At 51.2% G+C, this 22,660-nt stretch overlaps 1 protein-coding gene across 1 annotated transcript; it reads left to right on the top strand.

Moving 5' to 3' along the window:
* Nucleotides 1-2,541: 2,541 nt before the first annotated feature.
* Nucleotides 2,542-19,135, top strand: Col9a2 (collagen type IX alpha 2 chain). The gene is made up of 32 exons (XM_042676757.1): nucleotides 2,542-2,691; nucleotides 3,750-3,824; nucleotides 5,553-5,588; nucleotides 5,673-5,735; nucleotides 6,667-6,720; nucleotides 6,846-6,881; nucleotides 6,964-6,987; nucleotides 7,247-7,300; nucleotides 7,642-7,695; nucleotides 7,807-7,854; nucleotides 8,048-8,104; nucleotides 8,192-8,245; nucleotides 9,222-9,275; nucleotides 9,657-9,710; nucleotides 9,808-9,861; nucleotides 9,969-10,022; nucleotides 11,857-11,910; nucleotides 12,310-12,363; nucleotides 12,574-12,627; nucleotides 13,823-13,867; nucleotides 14,215-14,268; nucleotides 14,568-14,621; nucleotides 14,852-14,905; nucleotides 14,993-15,064; nucleotides 15,261-15,296; nucleotides 15,406-15,450; nucleotides 15,532-15,564; nucleotides 15,725-15,871; nucleotides 16,193-16,247; nucleotides 16,489-16,677; nucleotides 17,937-18,014; nucleotides 18,426-19,135. The coding sequence occupies exons 1-32, from the start codon at nucleotides 2,620-2,622 to the stop codon at nucleotides 18,623-18,625; spliced, it is 2,067 nt and encodes a 688-aa protein (XP_042532691.1). The 5' UTR covers nucleotides 2,542-2,619; the 3' UTR covers nucleotides 18,626-19,135.
* The last annotated feature ends 3,525 nt before the right edge of the window (nucleotides 19,136-22,660 follow it).

The raw sequence follows: 22,660 nt of genomic DNA, 5'->3' as shown, positions 1-22,660 counted from the left end.
TGCCCAGACCCTGAGTTCAAGACCCACAACCAACAACAACAACAAGATTTTTCTGCCCCAGCTCGCCTTGAACCATGGTCTTCAGATCTCAGCCTTTTAGGTAGCTAGAATTACAGGCATGAGCCACCAGTGCCTGGCTTGTGAGACTCTTATCTCCAAGTAATCGCGAAAAAGTCAGAGGTAGAACTGTGGGTCAAATAGTAGAGTGCAGGCCTTCAGTAAAACAAAAAGTAAGGAACAGCACCCAGGCACAAGTTCAAGCCCCAGTATTAGCACAAAAAATAAAATACAATCGAATAATACCCATACAAAATTAAAAGGGCTGGAGCCATGTCTCAGTGATAGTGGAGCTGCCTAACAATAATGAGGCTCTGGGTTCAAACTCCAGTATTACCAAAAGAGAGAAAGAGGAAGAGACACACATACACACAAAGAGACAGAGGCAGGAACAAAGATGCATTAAGCACCTACTGTGCTGGTACTACATTTAAATGCCTTGCATGCATCATCTCATTCATTCTTCAAAAAAACTTCTTTAAGATATGAGCCACTAGCTGGACTCCAGTGGTTCTCACCTATAATCCTAGCTACTCAGGACCCTGAGATCTAAGAATCACAGTTCAAAGCCAGCCCAGGCAGGAAAGGCCAGGAAACTCTTATCTCCAATAAACCACCAGAAAACAGGAAGTGGTGCTGTGGCTCAAGTGGTAGAGCACTAGCCTTGAGCTGAAGAGCTGAGGGACAGCCCTCAGGCCCAGAGCTCAAAACCCCATGACCTACCCCCCCCCAAAAACAATATGAGCTACTATCACTCCCCCATTTTATAGATGAGGAAACTGAGACTTCAGTTTGAAGGCGCTGTGGTCAAGCTAGTGACACTACCAGACTCTATTGGTACTTTACCAACGTTGCTCAAGTGGCTGGAAGGGAAGGAAAGGAATTCTGGACAGAGGCTGGTAGACAGGCAGATTCTGTAAACAGCTGAATGAGGTTGTTTCCATGAAAGGAAGAGTACTTAGAAAAGAGGTGTAAGCGATGAGTCTCAGCCCTAGAAACTCCAGTGAATGAGGGAGGCGCAGAGTAGAGAAGGCACAAAGTCTCACCTCTCATTCTTTTTTTTTTTTTTTTTTGGGTCCGGTCGTGGGGCCTGAACTCTGGGCCTGGGCGCTGTCTCTCAGCTCTTCAGCTCAAGGCTAGCGTTCTACCACTTGAGCCACAGCGCCACTTCCGGCTTTTTTCTTTTTCCTTATGTGGTGCTGAGGAATTGAACCCAGGGCCTCAGGCATGCAAGGCAAGCGCTCTACCACTGAGCCACCTTCCCAGCTCCTCACCTCTCATTCTTGGTAATGATGGACCTGGTAGGAACACATGGTCTCATGTTATCTTATTATCCAGTGATATCATAACTGTCTTAGCTTGTGTAACTACTTTTTTTTTTTTTGCCAATCCTGGGGCTTGAACTCAGGTACTATCTCTGAGCTTCTTTTGCTCAAGGCTAACACTCTACCACTTGAGCCACGGTGCCACTTCTGGCTTTTTTTTTTTATGTGGTGCTGAGGAATCGAACCCAGGGCCTCAGGCATGCAAGGCAAGCGCTCTACCACTGAGCCACTTTCCCAGCCCCTGGCTTTTTTTTTTTTTTTTCCTGTTTATGTGGTACTGAGGAATTTAACCCAGGGCTTCATGCATGCTAGGCAAACACTCTACCACTAAGCCACATTCTCAGCCCCTGTGTAACTATATTTTGTGAAGTTTGAATAAGGACAACATCATGGAATGAGCACTTTTCTTAGAACTTACATCATTCCTTATGGTGTGGATTATAGGAGAAGAGGGTGGATAGCGGATCCTTGGGCCAGGGAAAGTTGAAGGACTTTGTCCTTCTGGCCAAGGGCAGATTGAGGTGCCACCAGCCTCCTGCTTGACAAGACAAAGGGTTGAGCCCCAGTGGTGCTCTCTGAGATTGATCTCTGTGGGATGGAAGGAGGCAGGCGAAGTTCAGAAGTGGATGTTCACAACTCTTCTAAAGAGCTGGCAGCGGGGAGAGAGGAGGGGTATAAGGGAGCAGACCTCGGTGTGTGTTACTATGGAAGGGGCCCCATGGTTTGTATATGGAGGGGAAGGAGCCAGCGGAGAAGGAGCAAGGTGGCTGGGCGCTGTGGCGTCTGCAGAAGTGGAGGCCGCTGCAGGACCTTGGAGGAGAGAAAACCCAGATAGGCAGGAGTTCACAGCTCCCAGGCAGAGGCTGCTGAAGGCCTGAGGAAAAAGGATGGAGCTGTGGCTGGGTCCTGGAGAGGAGGGGGGTAGAAGGGGGGCTTCGGGTGGGCCTCAGCCTGCGCGCAAAGAAGCATTTCCTGACATCTCCGTGCGCAGAGTTAGGACGAAGGTGGGCGCCAGGGGCAGGACAGGGCGCTCGGGGACGGCTGTGGAGCGGGGCGGTGCCGTCCCGGGCTCTGGCCTCCCTCCCTCCCCCGCTCTGCTCTCAGGTGACAGCGCCCCCTCCACATCCCGCCCCGCCCCGTCGCATATCGAGGAGGCCCAGGCTGCAGGGTCTAGAACAGCCTCCCGGGCCGGTGCGTGCGGGGATCCTGATCCGTCCTCCCGAGCCCGCCGCCCGCCATGGCCACGCCGGCCGCCCCCCGCAGCCTGCTGCTGCTCCTCCAAGTGCTTGGGCTCGTCCTGGCGCAGATCGTAAGTCCCGCCGCCACTCCAGTGGCGGGGTCGGGGGTTCAGGATCCAGCAGGCTTTGGGGGAAAGGCTCTGCTGACCCCCCTCTCCTGGCCCGAAGGGGCAGCTGAGGACAGGGCAGGGGTGCAGCTCCCTTCCGTGGGCGCGCACGCCGTGCGCATCGCCGCGGGCGCGGAGGAGCCGGGGGAGCCAGAGGGACCCCATCCGGAGATGCTCGGCCCTGCCCGGGACAGGACGGGCAGCGTGGGGCAGGCGCTGGCGCCAGGTCCTGGCAGCCGGGAGAGTCCAGGTGGCGGGGGAGAGAGACAATGATGCCCATTCACCGGGCCGCGCCGCCTCCCGGGGGCTCCGGCTCCAGCCAGACGCCGCTGCAGCCCCGCGGAGCCTTCGGGGCTCCCAATGGACGGGTTAGGGGTGCAGGGGGGCTGAGTGCGACCCCGGCGTGGGGGCTGCGCGGTACGCTCGCCTGCAGAGGGCCAGCCTGGACACCTGGCATCGCGCGGGACCCCAGCCTGGGCCGGACCTGACTGGCCATGAGGTCACCTCAGCGAGGACCGGGCGACGAGGTGCTGGGGAGGGGAGTACCCGGTCCCCTTTCTTAGGCCTCCTTCCTCATCTCCATCCCTGTGCATTTCCCACTGGGCTTTTCTCCCGCACCAGGAGGAAAAAGGAAAGGCGCCCACTCACTTCCTATACCGGCTGTTCCAATAATAATAATAGTAATGATGATGTTACTAATAATACAATGTTAATAATAATAATAATAATAGCTACCATTCATTGAAGACCAAGGTGGGGCTGGGCCCCATCCGTGCGTCACTTTTAGGATTTAACTGAGCGATCAAGCCCCTCGGAGTAGTCCCAACCCTGAATCGTTCGGTGCGTGATTCTGTTTAATAAGTCAGTGCCACACGGTACCCCTGGTACGGATAGGTTTTCATGGGGAGTTGGCAACCCAGCTCTTAGCACCCAGACCCCGCTTCCCGGTGCCTCCTGCCGCTCCCGGGACGCACCGCTCGTAGCACTCTGAGCGCGGCCTCTCTTCTTGTGTGTGTTTGCAGAGAGGTCCTCCGGGAGAACGGGGGCCTCCCGGACCCCCAGGACCGCCGGGAGTGCCTGGTTCGGATGGCATAGACGTGAGTGTTTAATTTGGGGCAGGAGCGGGGGCGGACAAAGGAGAACTTTGTGCGCTCCGGGTGCGGGAGGGAGAGCATGGAGGCGCCGTGCCCCCCGCTGCCAGTAGGTGGCGCCAGCCTGGCTCACAGGGAGCCTGCTTGTTGAGTGAAAAACCTCAAGTTGGCCTTGAAATACAGCTCTAACAGGCGGGCGTTAAACCCACCCACCGACAAGGGACTGCTGTTCTGTCTGGCAGCCACAGCCCACAAAGCCTCCTTATCCCTCCCTCCTTTCCTCTTCTTTGGGGTTAAGAGACACCTTAACCCTTCACGTTGCCCCTGGCATGCTTGCATTTGTTTCTTCAGGTTAGCTAGGGAGCCTTGGTCAGGTTTCTGGGTGCCTTCTCTGCTGCATCTATGACCAATGCACCTATAATTTGGCCTCCGACAGTGGCCACGCTCCTGTCTCCTCCCTTTGCTTTTTTTAGATTTACAATCAGCTGTTTGTCCCCTCTTCCCCTTAGCAGAGTGAGGGTTAAATGCCTCATTCTGGAGACTTCCCAGGAGGCCCACTGAATGTTTACCAGTCTGGACAGACTTCTATTCAGCTTGGTGCCCCCTCTACCCCCAAACACAGGAGCCTGGACCCCAGCCAGAATGCCTGGAGTCTTTTCTGGGAGATGAGTCTCACTTCATATGCCCAGCCTGGCTCTCAGCAGGGGTCCTTTGTAGTTTAGGAAAGAGGTCCTTTCTTAGAAACATTTTGAATTTAACCCCATTATTGTCCCCCTTGGTCCTTACCTCTGTCCCAGCCTCTGGTTTTCCAGATCCAGAGCCCAGAATAGAGCTGCTGTGCACCTCACCCCTCTCTCTCCCTTTCTACTTCTCTAAAAGCCTTATCTTTCCCCCCCAATCAGCATTCCCAGCCTATGTGGAACCACAACCCCATATGCAGGTCTCAAAACTGGCACCTTGGTGGGTGCTGGTGGCTCACACCTGTAATCCTAGCTATTCAGGAAGCTAAGATCTGAGGATCACAGCTTAAAGCTAGCCTCTGCAGGAAAGTCCATGAGGCTCTAATCTCCAATTAACCACCAAAAACCCAGAAGTGGAGCTGTGGCTTGAAGCACGAAGGCTCTAGCCTTGAACACAAAAGCTGAGGGACAGTGACGAGGCCCTGAGTTCAAGCCCCAGGACCAACACACAAACAAAACAAAACAGAAAACCTTGGCACCTTACCAACGTCAGCAAGCCGAAGCCACACTTGCATGAGGATAGCCACCTCTCCAGCTGGCTGAGGTTGGTTGGGCTCAATGCATCTATGATTTATATATGCATATATGAAGTGTTGGTCCTGGGGCTTGAACTCAAGGCCTCCTGCTCTCCCTTAGATTTTTCCACTCATGGCTGGCTCTCTACCATTTGAGTCGTGCCTCTACTTCTATCTTTTCATTGGTTAATTAGAGATAAGGGTCTCATAAATCTGTTTGCCCAGGCTGGCTTTAAACTTCCATCCTCAGATCTCAGACTCCTGACTAGCTAGGATTATCATCAAGAGCTGCTGGCTACCAGTCTTTATTTTAATTATTATTATTTTTTTGGTGGCGAAAGGGGATTGTTTTCCTAAACAATTCAAGTCTGAGGCGACCCAGGACAAAAGAGAGGAACATAAGGACAGTTCAGCTGGGGCCAGGGCTCACTGTTCAAGCCTTTGCATAGGGTGCTGGCTCACCTATTTGTGTCTTGCAGGGTGACAAAGGGCCCCCTGGGAAAGCTGGCCCTCCGGTGAGTGTTCTTTCTCCTTTGACTTTTGACCCTTCCAGTTCTTGTTGTCCTCTGGCTAATATTTGGTTCCTCTCCGTTTTCAAGGGATCCAAAGGAGAGCCTGGCAAACCGGGGCCTGATGGGCCTGATGGGAAGCCGGGCATTGACGTGAGTACCTGGGGTGCTTAGTAGGGTAGGTTGGGGCTTCCCACCTATTAACTTCCAGAGCCTTTGCTCAGCTTCTGTTCAGAGATGGGAGGTAGATGAAGCACCTCTAGCTGTGAACCCCTTCACCTTCAGATGATCGGCACTGAGCCTCTGTCTCGGGAGCTTTGAATCCCTGGCAGCCAGAATTCTAGAAAGAGGCTCTGCTTCCTGTGGGGTATGGAACTTGGTGTCCTATTTCTGGTCTCCAGGGATCATACTGAGTATACTTGGTGGGCTGTCCTGTGTCCCCCTAGTCCTTTTATCTCCTCTTCCCTTCCTCTTCCTTTGTATTACCTCAAGGGTAAATCATAAGATAAACACATTTTGTTCCAGAGGGCTCCTAGGGGCACCCAAAGCCATGGACATCTGGACACAGCTAGTTCCAGGGGCCTGTGACAGCTTGATGGGGGACATACTTAGTCGCTGAAAATAGGAGAAAACAGAGAGCCTCATGAATTGCCTCTGCCTGCTGGCTCTAGAGGTATAATGAAGCCTGGGCCTGACCACTGGGCCCTCTCACCCTCATCCTATGAAGACTAAAGCACATTGTCTTCTACTAGCACAATAGTTCTCTCATCCATCCAGAGAGCTAAGCAAACAAGAAAACCAAGGCTCAGAAGAAGTTTCCAGACATCAAGTATATAGCCAGACTTCTAGACTCAAACTGAGAGGCATGAGGCCTAGGCTGACAAATCTGCATCTTGATTTCTTCTCTTTTAAAAGAGGAGAATGGTTCTGGCTGCTTTGTGGGGGTTACTATGGGAACTAAGGAAAGGGAGAAGGAGGTGCTAAAGTCCCTAGGCCTTCATGAGGTCTAGAAGACTGGAACTGCCCTGCCCATGGGTGGAAGGCAAGTTGTCTCTTACTGACCCTCTTCTCTTTCTTCCCCCAGGGATTAATGGGAGCCAAGGGGGAGCCTGGGCCCACGGGAACTCCTGGAGTCAAGGTAAGTGTACTGTCCTGTGTACACAGTGAGGACAAGCAAGGGTCAGAGTGTGGGAGAGGCTTCAGTAGGGAGGAGCAGGGACACAGGAGACCACAGTCTCTGAGCCTCTCTTGTTGCTTCTTCAGGGTCAGCCCGGGCTTCCAGGGCCCCCTGGTCTGCCGGTGAGTATGACCTGCAAGGGCCTGTGGGGAGAGAGAACCCACAGAAGGAGCCATGAACCAACTTCCTTTCCTTTTGTTCTAGGGTCCTGGTTTTGCTGGACCTCCTGTAAGTCTTCAGGGATAGGGCGAGCTCCTCAGCCCTCCCAAGGAGGGAGGGAACAACAGGAGGGCTTCTAGGAATGGGCAGGCTGGTTGGGGACCCTGGACCAGCTCCATCCGGTCTATCCACTGACTCTGGAAGAATCTGGTCCTCAAAGCCCCACTCCATCAGTCTCTCCAGGGTTGGAGAAGAGGTTTGGGGTGCTTGTCCTCCCTTGTCAGTCCAGATTGGGCTAACCATTGGTATCCACATCTCTGCTCCCTAGGGACCACCTGGACCTATTGGTCTTCCTGGTGAAATTGGAGTCCCAGGCCCCAAGGTGAGCCCCAGACATCTTCAGCTCTGTCTCATCTTACTTTTTGTCTCCAACCTGTAAAGTTAGAGTGGCCTCCCCAGGAATTTAAGGCCCTCTTTTGGCCTGTAGGAAGCTCCTCCAGGTTTGGGGCGGAAACCTGTCCTGAACCCATCCTGTAGTATGTCTTTCAGAGAGATTAAGGGTGAGTGCCATCTCCTGCCAAGTTCCTTGATCTCTGTAAGGTGACAGCTCTCAGGAGACGCCCTGGAGGACTAGGAGCATATGGCTGTAGCAGAAAGGGGTGGTGGGGGGTGACCTAGGCCAGGGTTGGTTGGTGGTATGACTTTGGCTCTTCTTGCTTCCAGGGGGATCCAGGACCAGAGGGACCAGCAGGACCCCCAGGTCCTCCTGGGAAACCGGTAAGGGTCTTCAGACCTCCCACAGGCCATGTGCTCCTTCCTGGGAAATGTGTTTGGAGTAGGGAAGTGCCAGCTTAGGTTCCCTCTTTATAGTCCCACATCTCTTCTCAGGGGCGCTCAGGAACCATCCAAGGCTTGGAAGGCAGTGCCGATTTCCTGGTAAGAGGCAGTGTCCAGAGCCAGGCCTAATGGGTGTTATAGTCATAGGAAAAGGGTCCATGGACAGTGGGGTGGGCCACTCCCAACCCGGTGGGGTGGGAAGGATGCTAGGGAAAGGGCATGATGGGAGACAATGCCCAGGTGGCCCAGGCCAGGTGAGAGGCTTCAAGGCCCTTTGGGATTTTCTTTCCAGTGTCCAACCAACTGTCCAGCAGGTGTGAAAGGTCCTCCAGGGCTACAGGGAGTCAAGGTGAGAGCTCTTGGCCTGGCCCAGGCCTTCAGAGAGTAAAGCAGGTGATTGGAGGAGACTCTTACTAAGTTTGCTCCTTCCCTTCAGGGGCATCCAGGCAAACGTGGGATTCTGGGTGATACTGGCCGTCAGGGGAAGCCGGTGAGTGTGAGGGCTAGAGACCATGGCGGGGTCGGGCTGTATGGAGGCAGCGAGGCTTGGCCTCTTTTTCATCCTTCCCCTGGCCCTATGGGCTGAGGAGATAGACTTTGATATGAGAGACAAGAGGCCAACAGTGTTCTTTGTTGTTTTATGCCAATACTAGAGCTTGAATTCAGGCCCTGGGCACTGTCTCTGAGCTTTTTTTTTCTTCTCAAGGCTAGTGTTCTACTGCTTGAGCCAGAGCTCTACTTCTGGCTTTTTTGGGGGGCAATTAATTGGAGTTTCACAGGCTTTCCTGCCCCAATCCTCAGATCTCAGCTTCCTGCATAGCTAGGATTACAGACATAAGCCCTATGTTCTTCATTGTTGTATTGTGAACTGGGGCTGGAACTCTGGGTCTTGTACTCTCACTTGGTATGTTTTCTCAAGGCTCTACCACTTGAGCCACAGCTCTAGTTCTGGCTTTTTTGCTGGTTAACTTGAGATAAGAGTCTCTTAGAGGACTGGGAAGTTGGCTCAGTGGTAGAGCTCTTGCCTTGCATGCCTGAGGCCCTGGGTTCGATTCCTCAGCACCACATAAGCAAAAAGAAAAAAGCCGGAAGTGGCGCTGTGGTTCAAGTGGTAGAGTGCTAGCCTTGAGCTGAAGAGCTGAGGGACAGCGTCCAGGCCCAGAGTTCAGGCCCCATGACCGGACCCCCCCCAAAAAAAAAAAAGAGTCTCTTAGATTTGTCTGCCCTAGCTGGCTTCAAATGATCCTCAGCTCTCAGATCTCAACAAGAGGCTTGTGTTCTAGACCAGTGTCTCTGGGCAAGTCCCTTCTTTCTTGGCCTCCATTTTCCCACCTATGGTATGGGGTAATATTCTTTCCAATCAGCCTTCTGGCTACCTTTGCTGGGGAAGGTGACTGGTATGTTTTCTTGTCTCTGTGTTACTCTCGCCATCTGCCTGTCAGTCTGATAGATTATCCTGCTCTTAGGGCCCCAAGGGAGATGTAGGTGCCTCTGGAGAACAAGGCATCCCTGGACCGCCGGTAAGGAATGCTTGCCAACCTCCCTGCCTCCACCTGCAGCCTCCTTCCCTCATCCTAGATGCCCTCATTTTCCCAGCTCAGGACTCTAGCTCATAAAAGAGAAAGGTATCTCTGGGTAGGGAGAGGGAAGCTGAGGCTGACTATCCAGAATGAAGAGATAGCAACCAAAGCTGGAAGCCTGGCTGAGGTCCAGATCTGCCACTGTTCTTTGTGTGCCCCTGAGTAACCACCCCTGCCTCGCCCCCATCACCTTGGAGCTGCAGGTCCCACGTGCCCATGTGACTACTTTTAACAAGGCATTGTGAAAGAGGCCAGGGTCAGAAATGACATCATGAACTGGGCCTTGCAGTCGCCCTTGCTATCATTTTTCTGTCTTGACAGGGACCCCAAGGCATCAGGGGCTACCCAGGAGTAGCAGGACCTAAAGGAGAGACCGTAAGTGAATCTATGGGTGTCCTGCAAGCTGTTGTTACCAGCTGTTGGGCCTCTGCAGTCCAACCAGGACTAACCCTCAACCATTTCCTCACTCCAGGGTCCTCGTGGGTACAAAGGCATGGTGGGCTCCATCGGTGCCGCCGGGTTACCGGTAAGCCTGACCCGTCTCCCAGCTCCAGGCTGGAGCTTCTGCAGCTTCGGGGTGGCTTCTGCTTCCTCCAACTCATGTGACTTATAGTCCTGTCTCCATTTTGTCAGGGTGAGGAAGGTCCAAGGGGACCACCAGGCCGAACTGGGGAGAAGGGTGATGTGGTAAGTCCTGGGGCGCTCCTTGTCTGGTAAGGGGCCTTGAGAAGTAACTGAGCAGAATTCAGCCCTGCCAAAGGCTGGTGTATGTGTGTGTACATATGTGTGCACATGCATGCGTGTGTACATATGTTCATGTCTGTCTATGTCTATGGCTGACTGCTGGGGGAGAGTCTATGCTGAGTCCAGTAGATCCAGACTCAGGCTTGGAGAGAAGCCATGAGATTCAGACCTGAGGTCCCTGGGATCAGAGAATGAAATTCCAGCAGATCAGCCATGAGGCTAATGGGATTTGGTCTGGATCCAGTTGTCTTTATTTATTTTTCTTTTTAATTAATAGACTTTTCAGAGTAGTTTTAGGTTTGCACAAACATTGAGCAGCAAAGTACAGTAAACTATTTTTTAAAGCAAGGTTTAAAACATATAGAAAGTAGAGAGAATGATGCAATGGATTCCTATCTTGCAGATCCACAGTTTTTTTTTTTGTTTTTTTTTAACACTTTGCCATGGAAACTAGCTCCTTCCTTCACTGTGACTGCTTTGTTTTGCTTGTGAAACTGAGGTTAAACCCAGGGCCTCACTAGTCACGTACTCTATCACTGAGCTACATACATCCCCAGGCCTGCTCTGATGTTTTCAAGAAAGCCTTTAATGTTGTGTCGCCTCACCCCTAAATACTTAAGAATATACTGCTTTAAAAAAAATCAGGCATTTTTCTCATGGGATCACTTTTTTTTTTTTTTTTTTTTTTTGCCAGTCCTGGGTCTTGAACTGGGGATCCTGGCATTGGCTCTCAGTTTCTTTTTTTTTTTTTGGTCAGTTGTGGGGCTTGAACGCCTGGCCTAGGCGCTGTCCCTGAGCTCTTCAGCTTAAGGCAAGCGCTCTACCAGTTGAGCCACAGTGCCACTTCCAGTTCTTCAGGTTTTCTGGTGGTTAATTGGAGATAACAGTCTCCTGGACTTCCTGTCCAGGGTGTCTTTGAACAGCAATCCTCAGATCTCAGCCTCCTTGTCCCTTAGCTTCTTTTGTTCAAGGTTAGCATTCTACCACTCTACCACTTGAGCCATAGTACCACTTCTGGCCTTTTCTGTTTATGTGGTATTGAGGAATTGAACTCAGGGCTTCATGCATGCTAGAAAAGTACTCTACCACTAAGCCACCCCCAGCCCTGATCTCATCATTATTACAACTAATAAACTAAGAAACAAATATTCCTTAATATCACCTAATAACCAATCTGTCTTCAGTTTTTTTTCAATTACCTCCAAACTGTCTTTGTAGCACTTATTTGAATAAAATCTTATTTAAATAATATTTTTTAAAAAGTCTACACACTTCTCCTTGGTTGTCATGATTTGTTTTTTTTTTTTTGGGTCCGGTCATGGGGCCTGAACTCTGAGCCTGGGCACTGTCCCTCAGCTCTTCAGCTCAAGGCTAGCGCTCTACCACTTGAGTCACAGCGCCACTTCCGGCTTTTTCCTTTTTGCTTATGTGGTGCTGGGGAATCAAACCCAGAGCCTCATGCATGCAAGGCAAGCGCTCTACCACTGAGCCACCTTCCCAGCCCTTGTTATTTGTTTTTGTTTTCACCTAAGTGAGCTCTGGTCTCAGTGAAGGCCTGAGGCTCCCGGAATACTCTTGCCCAGCCCAGCCACTGCATCGTGCTGACCTCTTTGTCCTGCCTCCATGGCAGAAGTATACTTCTAATCCTGTCCTCCAGTTACTTCCCAGTATGGCCCGTGCTATGGGGACTTGGGGACCCAGAGGCCCCCTATCTCATGTGTTCCCATCTCTGCAAAGCCAGATGGGCTTGGTATCCTGATCTCTGTCTATTTTGCAGGGTAGCCAAGGTGTTCGAGGACCGCAAGGGATAACGGGCCCAAAGGGGGCGACTGTAAGTGCCAGAGGCCTGGGTCCTGCCCCACCCAGACAGGAGCCAGGCTGTCCATAACCCCAGAGAAATATGAGCTTGAGGTTCTAGACTGAACTGTGCAGCAGGCAGGCGGCCTTGTTAGCTGGCAAGTGTGTTGGCTTCTTCGCCTGAAAACAGAGGTGACAATGTAGGAGAGGTCATCAGATACATGTGGCACTCTGGGCACTGTCTGTATGGCCTAGGACCCCCAAACTCCTCTGTTCAGCTCCCCTCCCCCATTTAGCTGGTGGGGTTTCCTGAGATAACCCTACAGGCAGGCTCCCTTCCTGCACACTGCAGCAGTCACAGAGGGTCAAGGGAAGGTGGGACCCCATGAATCTCCCCAATTGTGAGACTCCCTTGAATTTCCCTCCTGAGCAGGGTCCTCCAGGAATCGATGGCAAGGATGGGACTCCAGGCATACCTGGCACCAAGGTAGGTACAGGGCTGCACGTGGGTCTGGGGAGAGTCAGGGCCCAGCCTACCCAGGGCTTTGAGTTCTGTTACACTGATACTAAAGTTCTGGGACCCAGGGGGCTCCATCCCTTTCTTTCTTCTGGACCGTAGTTTCCCTATCTGCACCTGGAAGCCATTGACCATCGAGCCAGAACTCTGACTTGTGTCTCTGGTTCTCTGTCTCTCCAGGGCAGTGCAGGCCAGGCAGGGCGGCCAGGAAGCCAGGGCCACCAGGGCCTGGCGGTGAGTATCAGGTGGGACCACAGGAGCTCCTGTGGACAGGTTGCTTCTCGTCAGGTTCAGAGGGGCCAGGCGCTCTGTGGCCTGCCTCCCTGTGGGGGCTTGGGTGTCTGGTGGAGCACTCCTTTTGTTTCATGACTCCTTTGCCTCATCTTTGGCAGTTTCAATCTTCCAAATGGGTCAGACTCAATCCTTGAGTTCAAAGTTCATCTCACAGTTGGTTCAGTGACTACCATAATCAGCCCTGATCCTGCTGTCCTCTCCCTTCTCAATACTGCTGTGGCTTTTTCTGGTCCCAGAGCTTGAACTTAGGACCTAGGGTCTGTCCCTGGGCCTCTCTGTGCTCAAAGTTAGTGCTCTACCACTTGGGCCACCAGCACCACTTCTGGCTTTTTTAGGTGATGAGAGTCTCATGGACTTTCCTGCCCAGGCTGACTTTGGACTGTGATCCTCATATCTCAGCCTCCTGAATAGGATTACAGGTGTGAGCCACCAGTGCCAGGTCTGCTGTGGCTTTTTTTTTTTTTTTTTTTTTTTTGGGTCCAGTTGTGGGGCTTGGGTGCTGTCCCTCAGCTCTTCAGCTCAAGGCTAGCGCTCTACCACCTGAGCCACAGCGCCACTCCCGGCTTTTTTTCCTGCTTATGTGGTGCTGAGGAATGGAACCCAGGGCCTCATGCATGCAAGGCAAGCGCTTTACCACTGAGCCACCTTCCCAGCTCATGCTGTGGCTTTTTAATCTCCACACCTGAAGGCCTTTTCTGGTCCCTTTGCTGGGAAGAGACGTAGGGAAGACCCTTGCTGCCTTCTCCATTCTGATGTTTCTCACCTCCCAGGCCCAACTCTGTCCAAGACAATCTGAAATCCAGGCCACAGGATTCCACCTGCCTCCTTGCTGGGGGTACAGACTGGACATGGCTGCTTATCTGTGTATCAGCTGACCCGTGCTTCTTTAGGAATTCTATGTGCTTAGGTGCACCTGAGGGTGTCTCCCCCATGGATGCAGGCCTTGTACCCCACCCCTCTCCCACCAGGGACCAGGCAGGGATGGGAAGTACAAGTTCAAGTTCCTATGCCTAGGTTTTGCATTGTTCAACTCACACAAGGTGAAATACATTGGGATTGGGGAGGGAGGCAAAGCAGCAGGTGTGTGGGGCGCTTCTGTGCCAGGGCAGAAGCTGATGTCACATTCTTTCTGCAGGGTGTGCCGGGCCAGCCTGGGACAAAAGGAGGCCCTGGAGACAAGGTGAGAGCATCCCAAGCTGGGGGCAGAAATGGCCTCATCTGTGCAAGAGACCCAGCGAGTGGGAATAGGGCATGGCTTAAGCCCCAGAAAGCCCTGCACAAAATGAGGGGGCCTGACCCCTTCCCTCCATCCTCTTCAACCTGGTTTAGTGAGGCAAGAAGAGCATAGCTTGAAATCCAGAGAAACAAACATGGGAAAATTGGTGAAGCCCAGAGGACTTACAGAGAGCATCCTTTCCTCTACCCCACTCATTTGATTATAGACTTGTTCAGGGTTCCCAGGGCCTCTTAAATGAAGCAAAAGCCTGGTGAGACCACCAGACTGACTTGAGGACTCTCTTCCTGCAGGGTGAGCCGGGCCAGCAGGGCCTCCCTGGATTCTCTGGTCCCCCTGGAAAGGAGGTGAGTACCTCTCCAACTTACCCAAGAGCTTTGGGCCCTCCAGGACCAAAGGGCCCTTGTACTCAGTGTAGGGCCCGAGTGCGGCCACTTGGTGGAGCCCTAGCCTGAGGAGTATCTGGCTTAGTCCCGTTTCTGCCTTGCCCCATTGAGCCAGGGAAGTGCTTTCTCCTTTCTGTGATGTTTTCTCCAACTAAGGCTAATCATTTAAGAGTGAACAATGGGGCAGTGAGCCAGGTGTGGAAAAGAGGGTCCCAGAAGCGTACTGCTTAACCCATATCTCCCATTTCTCCTTCCCCCAGGGAGAGCCAGGGCCTCGAGGAGAAATTGGTCCCCAGGGCATTATGGGACAGAAGGTAAGTGCCCCCGTGCAGTGGTCCCTGGTGTGAAGGAGATCCTTGGAGCAGTTGGTGCTCCTGGATATGGGATCTCCTCCCTCTTTCTGGAAAGGCCTCAATTCACTGATCTGTAAAATGGAGCAAAGGACCTCAGCAGAAATTGGAGGACACCTAACTGTATCAGGGTATGGGGTTGGCCAGGGAGGCTGCCCTCCCAGCCTGGGTGCAACTTTCTTCTTCCATTTCAGGGTGACCAGGGTGAGAGGGGTCCAGTGGGACAGCCAGGTCCTCAAGGACAACAGGTAAGCTAAATCTGGTTGAGGTGGGCAGCGGGGAGACTAACCTAGGTCCCTCATTTGACTTACAGCTCTGGTTTTTTTTCTTCTCAGGGCCCAAAAGGGGAGCAGGGCCCCCCAGGAATTCCAGGACCTCAAGGCTTACCAGGCATCAAAGGGGACAAGGTGCCACTTAGAATCTGAAAATACCAGGGAAAGCAGCCTGTGCCTGGGCTGGGTTGGTTGGATGGTGCTCAGTGAGATTTTCCTGAGCACTATAGGTCTTGGGGGTTCATGCTCTGGTCTAGTGAGCCAGGAGGGGCTGATGAAGGGTGTGAGGCCCTAGTCAAGCCCTGTAAGCTTCTTATCTTGCTTTTTTCAGGGCTCGCCAGGGAAGACTGGGCCCCGTGGTGGAGTGGTGAGTCCCCCTCCCCCACTTCCCATCTCCAGGCATCCATTCTGGGTTCCACGTTCACACCCCAAGTCCCCACCTGGGTGGTGCCTAACCTACCGTTCTCTATCTGCAGGGTGACCCAGGCGTAGCAGGCCTCCCTGGAGAGAAAGGGGATAAGGTGAGCTTAAAGGAAACATGGGAATAGGCAGGGATGTGGACTGGGCCCACTGTTTAGTGACCCCATTTCCTGTGCCTTCAGGGCGAGTCTGGAGAGCCAGGGCCCAAAGGGCAGGTAAGTGAGACACCTCTGTTCCTGTCCTTCTCTCCTTGGGTCTCCCCACTTCCCCCGGAAGCTCTGGAACCCCCCTCCCAGATCTGTCCCCTCTATTCCCCATCCGCCCTCTAAACCCACCCACACCTTCTCATCCACCTTATGTTCACCGCTCCGGCAGCAAGGAATCCGAGGAGAGCCAGGCTACCCTGGCCCCAGCGGGGATGCAGGCGCCCCAGGTGTGCAGGGGTACCCAGGGCTGCCTGGCCCCCGAGGACAGGCTGGAAACCGAGGCTTGCCAGGCCATCCGGGAAGACAGGGTGTGCCGGTGAGTTGGCTCAGGGCAAGGAATCTAGAGGCGCTCTGTGTGTGTGTGTGTGTGTGTGTGTGTGTGTGTGTGTGTGTTCTGCTGTGTGTGTGTGTGTGTGTGTGTGTGTGTGTGTGTGTGTGTGTGTGTGTGTTCTGCTGCTCCAAGGCTGGATATTCCCGGAGGCCCACTGGCTCCCCTGAGGCTGGTTACACACCCGGCTGAGAGGAGGGTGTGACACATGCGGGACCATGCCCGAAGGGAGTAGGAGGGATAGGAGTGCACAAGTGGCCAGCCCTGGCAGCCAGGGGCTTCCTCCTCAAAGTCCTTCTCTGCCTTCAGGGCCGAGATGCCAGTGACCAGCACATCATAGACGTGGCGCTGAAGATGATGCAAGGTGAAGAAGGAGTCCCAGCCCTTCACCACACTGCATGTGGCCTTCCTATCTAGCTCTTCCCCCAGCGCGTGAGGGAACCTCAGGAAACCACTGGACCTTTGACTTCTGTAAAACAGCCTCAACCATGGGCCTTTCCCCCTACAAACAAAGGCACCAGGTGTCACAGGACGCTTGGCTTTCCCTAGTGTGGCTCACTGCTAACACACATTGTACCCACCTCTCTCCCTGCACCTCCCTCCAGAGCAACTGGCAGAGGTGGCTGTGAGTGCCAAGCGGGAAGTCCTGGGTGCAGCTGGCATGATGGGTCCCCCGGGACCTCCTGGGCCTCCTGGATACCCAGGCAAGCAAGGACCTCAAGGGCACCCTGGCCCTCGGGGCATTCCTGGCATCGTGGGAGCTGTGGGTCAGATTGGCAACACAGGGCCCAAAGGTGAGTGCCATTCTGTGAAGGAATGGAGACTGGGCAATTTTGCCCAAAGGTGGCCACAGGGGCTTCTTTTTTTTGGGGGGGGGGGGAGTCTGGTCGTGGGGCCTGAACTCTGGGCCTGGGCGCTGTCCCTCAGCTCTTCAGCTCAAGGCTGAAGCTCTACCACTTGAGCCACAGCGCCACTTCTGACTTTTTTCTTTTTGCTTATATGGTGCTGAGGAATCGAACCCAGGGCCTCAAGCATGCAAGACAAGCGCTCTACCACTGAGCCACCTTCCCAGCCACCTTCCCCCCACCCCCCTAGGGGCTTCTATTAAGCTCAGCTTCCTGTTCTCTCAGCTCATGTTCACTTTGCCAGGATAAGACACAGACATTTCCCTGCAGGCCTCAACAACCTGACCAGGAGATACTGCTGTAGCAAATTGATAGGAATGAATGTGCTATGTTATAGCTTTGGGAGTTTTGTTTTTTTCATGTGCATAGGGTACCTCCATGAACATCTTAAGGTGTCTTTAGAGATGGGGTGGGAAGACCAGGAATAAGACAGGTAGGCCCTGGATCCACAAGACTTGAGTATAAATCCAGACTGTGCCACTTTCTTGATGTGGTCCTTGGACAAACTACCTATACTTATGAATTTCCTTCCATCTAATTGCCTTAGATTTCTCATCTGCAAACTTGAGACATTAATGGCTCCAACCTCTTAGTGCTTTGTGGGAATTACATTTCTAGTCAATATACAGAGTTCTTCTCCGTTCCCTGCTTGATAGAACAGGAATATTAGATATTGTTTTTGGATGCTTTCTTAAAATAAACTTGATTAGACACATAATATTCTACCACTTTTCTAGATCTCCCTTTATTTAATCAGGCCTCTATAGACATTTCCAACTCTCTTTTTTTTTTTTTTTTTTGATCGTGGGGCTTGACCTTTAGGCCTAGGTGCTGTCCCTGACCTCTTCGGCTCAAGGTAAACACTCTACCACTTGAGCCACAGCACCACTTCCAGTCTTCTGGTGGTTAACTGAAGATAAGAGTCTCATGGACTACTTTCCTGCCCGGGCTAGCTTTGAACCATGATCCTCAGATCTCAGTCTCTTGAGTAGCTAGGATTACAGGCATGAGCCACCAGCGCCAGACACCTCTCTCCTTTTTAAAACTAGCACAATACTGGAAGGATTGCTGACTGTGAAACATATTAAGTAGCACCAAAGCAGGAAAATCATTTTTCATTTTTGGAAACCATTTTTTTTTGTCCTCAGGAAAGCGTGGCGAGAAGGGTGATCAAGGAGAAGTAGGACGTGGGCACCCCGGGATGCCAGGGCCCCCAGGGGTCCCAGGTAAGACCTTACTTTGTTTTGTCCCTAAGCTTGGAGATTAATGTCCCAGGGATACCTGGGACTCTACAGAGGCCTTACCCTTAGTCACCTTGGAGCACCCAGGAGTCCCTGTGTGGGGTCTGGCTGGAAGGCGGAACATGCCACAATCACTTAGGAAAGGAGAGATCAGGAATTGGGGACAATTATAGACTGTGTCTGGGACAGAACCTCTTCTTTCTGCCTCACCTTCTGCCGAGGCCAAGGAGGCCCTGATGTCTTTTGCTGTTGTTACCTTATTAAGGATTTGTACAAAAGGGTTACAATTCCGTAAGTCAGGTAATGAGTACAATGCTTCTTGGACAATGTCATCCCTTCCTTCTCCTTCCCCCATTTTTTCCCCAGGCCCTGATGTCTTGATTCTCTCCTTTACAGGACTCCCTGGCCGGCCTGGCCAGGCAATCAATGGCAAAGATGGAGACCGAGGGTCCCCAGGGGCTCCAGGAGAGGCAGGCCGACCCGGCCTGCCAGGCCCTGTGGGGCTGCCTGGCTTCTGTGAGCCTGCAGCCTGCCTTGGAGCTTCAGCATATGCCTCTGCCCGTCTCACAGAGCCTGGATCCATCAAGGGGCCATGAGCAACAGGCCAGGACAAAGCTCACCAGCAACCTGGTGGTGTGACATGAATTTCAGCCCCAGCCTAGGAAACTGACCTTTCCAGGACTTTCTGTCCAGGATGCAGAGATCCTGAGGACCAGGAGTTTTACAACACAGGGGAGAGAGCCTCAGCGAAGAGATGAGGCCAACAGGGCAAATGTTGCTGGAGAGCCAAAGTTCAAAGGGAATAGGGCAGCTTTCCCTCCCAAAGAACAACTGGATGGTCCCCAATGTCTCCTTAATTTGCATCAGTCTCTCCTGGCCATCCTGTTCTCAGGGCAGGTAGACTGAGCTCTCTGCCAGTGCTGTCTCATTCTCTCTGGACTTTCTGGGTGTCTGCTGATGGGTGACTACGTTGGGGTTGCCATCCTTCAGGCCAGCCTCACTACTTCTTGCCTTCATGTCGAGCATGTAAACACCTGCTTCCCTTCTCTTTCCGCATTGCTCTCTCCCACCCCTCCTCTTCCCTCTCCCCACCCCCACCCCGTACACACTAGTCTTCTGTAAATATAAAACCTCAACTTGGGTACAAACCACGGTATGAGTTGTTTAGTTCAATTTTTCTTTTTTCCTGTGCTGTTAACTGGGGCTTGAACTCTGGGTCTGGGTAATCTCCTTGAAGCTTTTGTGTTCAAGGCTAGCACTCTACAACTTGAGCCATAGCTCCTTCTGGCCTTTTTGGCAATTTACTGGAGGTAAGTCTCGTAGGCTTTACTTCCTGGGCTGGCTTCAAAACATGATCCTTGGATTTCAGCTTCCTGAGTAGCTAGGATTGTAGGTGTGAGCTACCTCATCTGGCTTCATTTGCTATTCTAGCCTCAATTAGTGTCTGGGAGGGGACATAGCAGTTGTCCAGTATTTATTAAATAAGTAATATGTTCAGTATACTCAAAGAAATAAGACTCAACTAATAAGACTCACCCTGCTAGAAAGGCAGGGACTTGGGCTCAGCTTGTATAGAACTAGATGTGTTCCTGATGGTTCAACCTGTTCCCACAGTTCTTCCCCCTTACACTAGGCACAGATGAATCTTGGGAGGCAAAAGTCCAGCAAACCTGAAGGACTGAGGGCTTAGCTCAGTGGTAAGGAACTTACTTAGCATGAACGAGGCCCTAGGTTAGATCCCTAGCCTCTTCATCACCACCAAAACAAAAGGTTAGAACTGGACCCCAGAGTTTGCTTTTAGGAAAAGGGGATTTAGGAATTGTAACAGGAAGGGCACTATAGCAACTGCTTCCCCAGGTCATAGCTTGTGCCCCACTCTCCAACTCTTGTCTAGCATTAAGATGGGGAAGTCCAGCAATCGCCTCTACCTTTGCTCCTAACACAGAAACCAGAGTAATTCTGTTCAGTTAAATCAGATCACAGCTTCAAAACTTCCTACCACATCCAGTAAAAGCCAGGATTTACATTCTAGGCCCTGAAAACCCTGTCTTCCTACTAACTCATCTTCCACACCTCTCCTATATATAGCACATGCTGTGTTTCTTAGGCACACCAGGCTGACTCCCATGATAAGGCCTTTTACATTTGCAGTTCATTTTCTAAGATACTCTCAAACACCTTTGTAGACGGCCCCACCACTAAGGTATATCACATGTAGCTTACAAATCAGGCAAAGTAAGAGATCAGCAGTAATAGCAAAATACAATCTTTTTTTTTGGGGGGGGGAGGGGTCTGGTCGTGGGCCTGAACTCTGGGCCTGGGCACTGTCCCTCAGCTCTTCAGCTCAAGGCTAGTGCTCTACCACTCGAGCCACGGCGCCACTTCCAGCTTTTTTTCTTTCTGCTTATATGGTGCTGAGGAATCGAACCCAGGGCCTCATGCATGCAAGGCAAGCGCTCTATCACTGAGCCACCTTCCCAGCCCCGCAAAATACAATCTTAATAGACTGTAATAAAGTTATGGAAATGGTCTCACTTCAAAGACAAAAGACAGTATTTTTACATCGTGGTCAGAAAGTAAAACCATGGGTAAGGAGACACTATTGTAACTTACTTATTCTTTTTTTTTTTAATATATTTATTTATTTTTTGGGGGTCTGAACTCTGTCCCTCAGCTCTACTACTTGAGCCACAGCGCCACTTCTGGCTTTTTTCTTTTTGCTTATGTGGTGCTGAGGAATCGAACCCAGGGCCTCATGCATGCAAGGCAAGCGCTCTACCACTGAGCCACCTTCCCAGCCCAACTTACTTATTCTTAACTGTCATCTAGCATCAGAGATCTCTGGCCCAAAGACAGGAGAGTGATCTGCTCACAGGTAGAGGCAGTCCTGGTTTCCTAAACCATAGGATTTAGACCACATGGGATATGACCACATGGGATGTGCCTATTCTTCTGAAGCCAGTTTAGTATAAAACTATTAATTGGATAACAGAAGAACCCATTTTCTCCTAGCCATGTTGCCTGCTCTCAAACTGTACCCAACATAACACACATGGTCTCAGAGGGCAATACTACATATAAGGTAAGGCGTGACTGTGCATGTTTAAGAAACCAATGGAAACCATCACTGTGCTAAAGCCACTGACTTCATCCCAGGAATTCTGCTCCTATCCCAAAGACAGGCAGAATTTACTTAGACCTCAGCAAAAATCTAAGTCACAACCACATCCATCAGATTCTGCCTTGAACACAGACATCAACCCTTTCAGGCTCAGGCCATTTTACTCAAGGCTTTTTTTTTTTTTGGTGGGCCGTGGGGCTTGAACTCTGGGCCTGGGCGCTGTCCCTCAGCTCTTCAGCTCAAGGCGAGCGCTCTACCACTTGAGCTACAGCGCCACTTCTGGTTTTCTGGTGGTTTATTGGAGATAGGAGTCTCACGGTCTCTCCTGCCCGGGCTGGCTTTGAACCGCGATCCTCAGATCTCAGCCTCCTGAGTAGCTAGGATTACAGGCATGAGCCACCAGCGCCCGGCTTACTCAAGGCTTTGACCTACTTGATCCCATCCTCCTCTTGTGTCTGTCAAGTATGGCAATGCAGTCCACCACTTTCCTTCCTTGGTTAGCTCCCAGTATCTCCTTCTGACCCATCCTACACCTTAGCCATCCAGTCAGTCACATATTAAAAAGCTGATTCCTGATGTCATACATGAGGAAGACCTAAGAGGCAGATGGAGCATACCAGGCAGAGCCAAAACAATTTAAAAATGTAATTATAAAAATGGAGAATTACCTGACTTGTGAAATGGTATCCCCTCTGTACATCATTTTTATAATAACAATTAAAAATAGTTAATGTTAAATGAAAAATTAACTGTAAAATGAAGTTTCAGAGGAAGCATCGTGAGAACCAGTAATGCTCTGTGGAGTGGAGCAGGAAGACAGGCAGGAGGACTCGGTGAGGCATGGTGATAGTGTTGCCAACACTCAGTTTTAGAGCTAATCTTTCACATGATTCTCCATGTGCTACCAGCCTATTCTTCTAGGTAACTAACACATGACACACAAGTTACATCAAACTATGGACAAGGTATATAAATCTGCATTGGCAATTTTTAATGTTTTACTTGTGCAGAACTGAAAGTTGTATTAAAAGGCACAGGAGGAAGGAAAGGCAGTTATCTGGGCATGAAGTAAAGGAAAAAGGATGCTGGATAAAAACATAAGACTGTTCTGCTTTAGCTGTGGAAAATAAATAATGCAGTGCTAGATTTTTATATTTCCACATGAAGATATCATTCAAATGTCAGCTGAACATAAGACTTTACAGCCAGATACCAAAGGCATGTGGATCCCACTTGGGAGAAAACACGTAGAAGGTTAATGTTCTTGTCAAAAGAGCATCAGCTACCAAGTGAGTCCTCATTCAGAAGTGGACAAAGGTACAAAGCAGTCATATATATATATATATATATATATATATATATATATATATATATATATATATATACATACACATACAGCCTGTACAACTGGAAAGATTTCATGACTTCGTTTTCTGAAAATAATATCAAGAACTACAATTTTCAAAAATGGAATCAGGCCTAATTAAACAGTGCTTAGTATTTACTGATA

The sequence above is a fragment of the Dipodomys spectabilis genome, unplaced genomic scaffold (genome assembly GCF_019054845.1).
Source record: "Dipodomys spectabilis isolate Male_0828 unplaced genomic scaffold, ASM1905484v1 ptg000002l, whole genome shotgun sequence".
NCBI classification, from domain to species: domain Eukaryota; kingdom Metazoa; phylum Chordata; class Mammalia; order Rodentia; family Heteromyidae; genus Dipodomys; species Dipodomys spectabilis.
The sequence above is the reverse complement of the archived record's forward strand: the minus strand, read 5'-3'. Positions and strand labels throughout refer to the sequence as shown.

Excerpts from the sequence above, each read along its gene's own strand:
- Col9a2 (XM_042676757.1), top strand. The coding sequence starts at position 2,620 with ATGGCCACGCCGGCCGCCCCCCGCAGCCTGCTGCTGCTCCTCCAAGTG. Across the intron at positions 7,696-7,806 it reads CAGGTCCTCCTGGGAAACCG|GGGCGCTCAGGAACCATCCA; the intron begins GTAAGGGTCTTC and ends ATCTCTTCTCAG. Across the intron at positions 16,248-16,488 it reads GGCGCTGAAGATGATGCAAG|AGCAACTGGCAGAGGTGGCT; the intron begins GTGAAGAAGGAG and ends ACCTCCCTCCAG.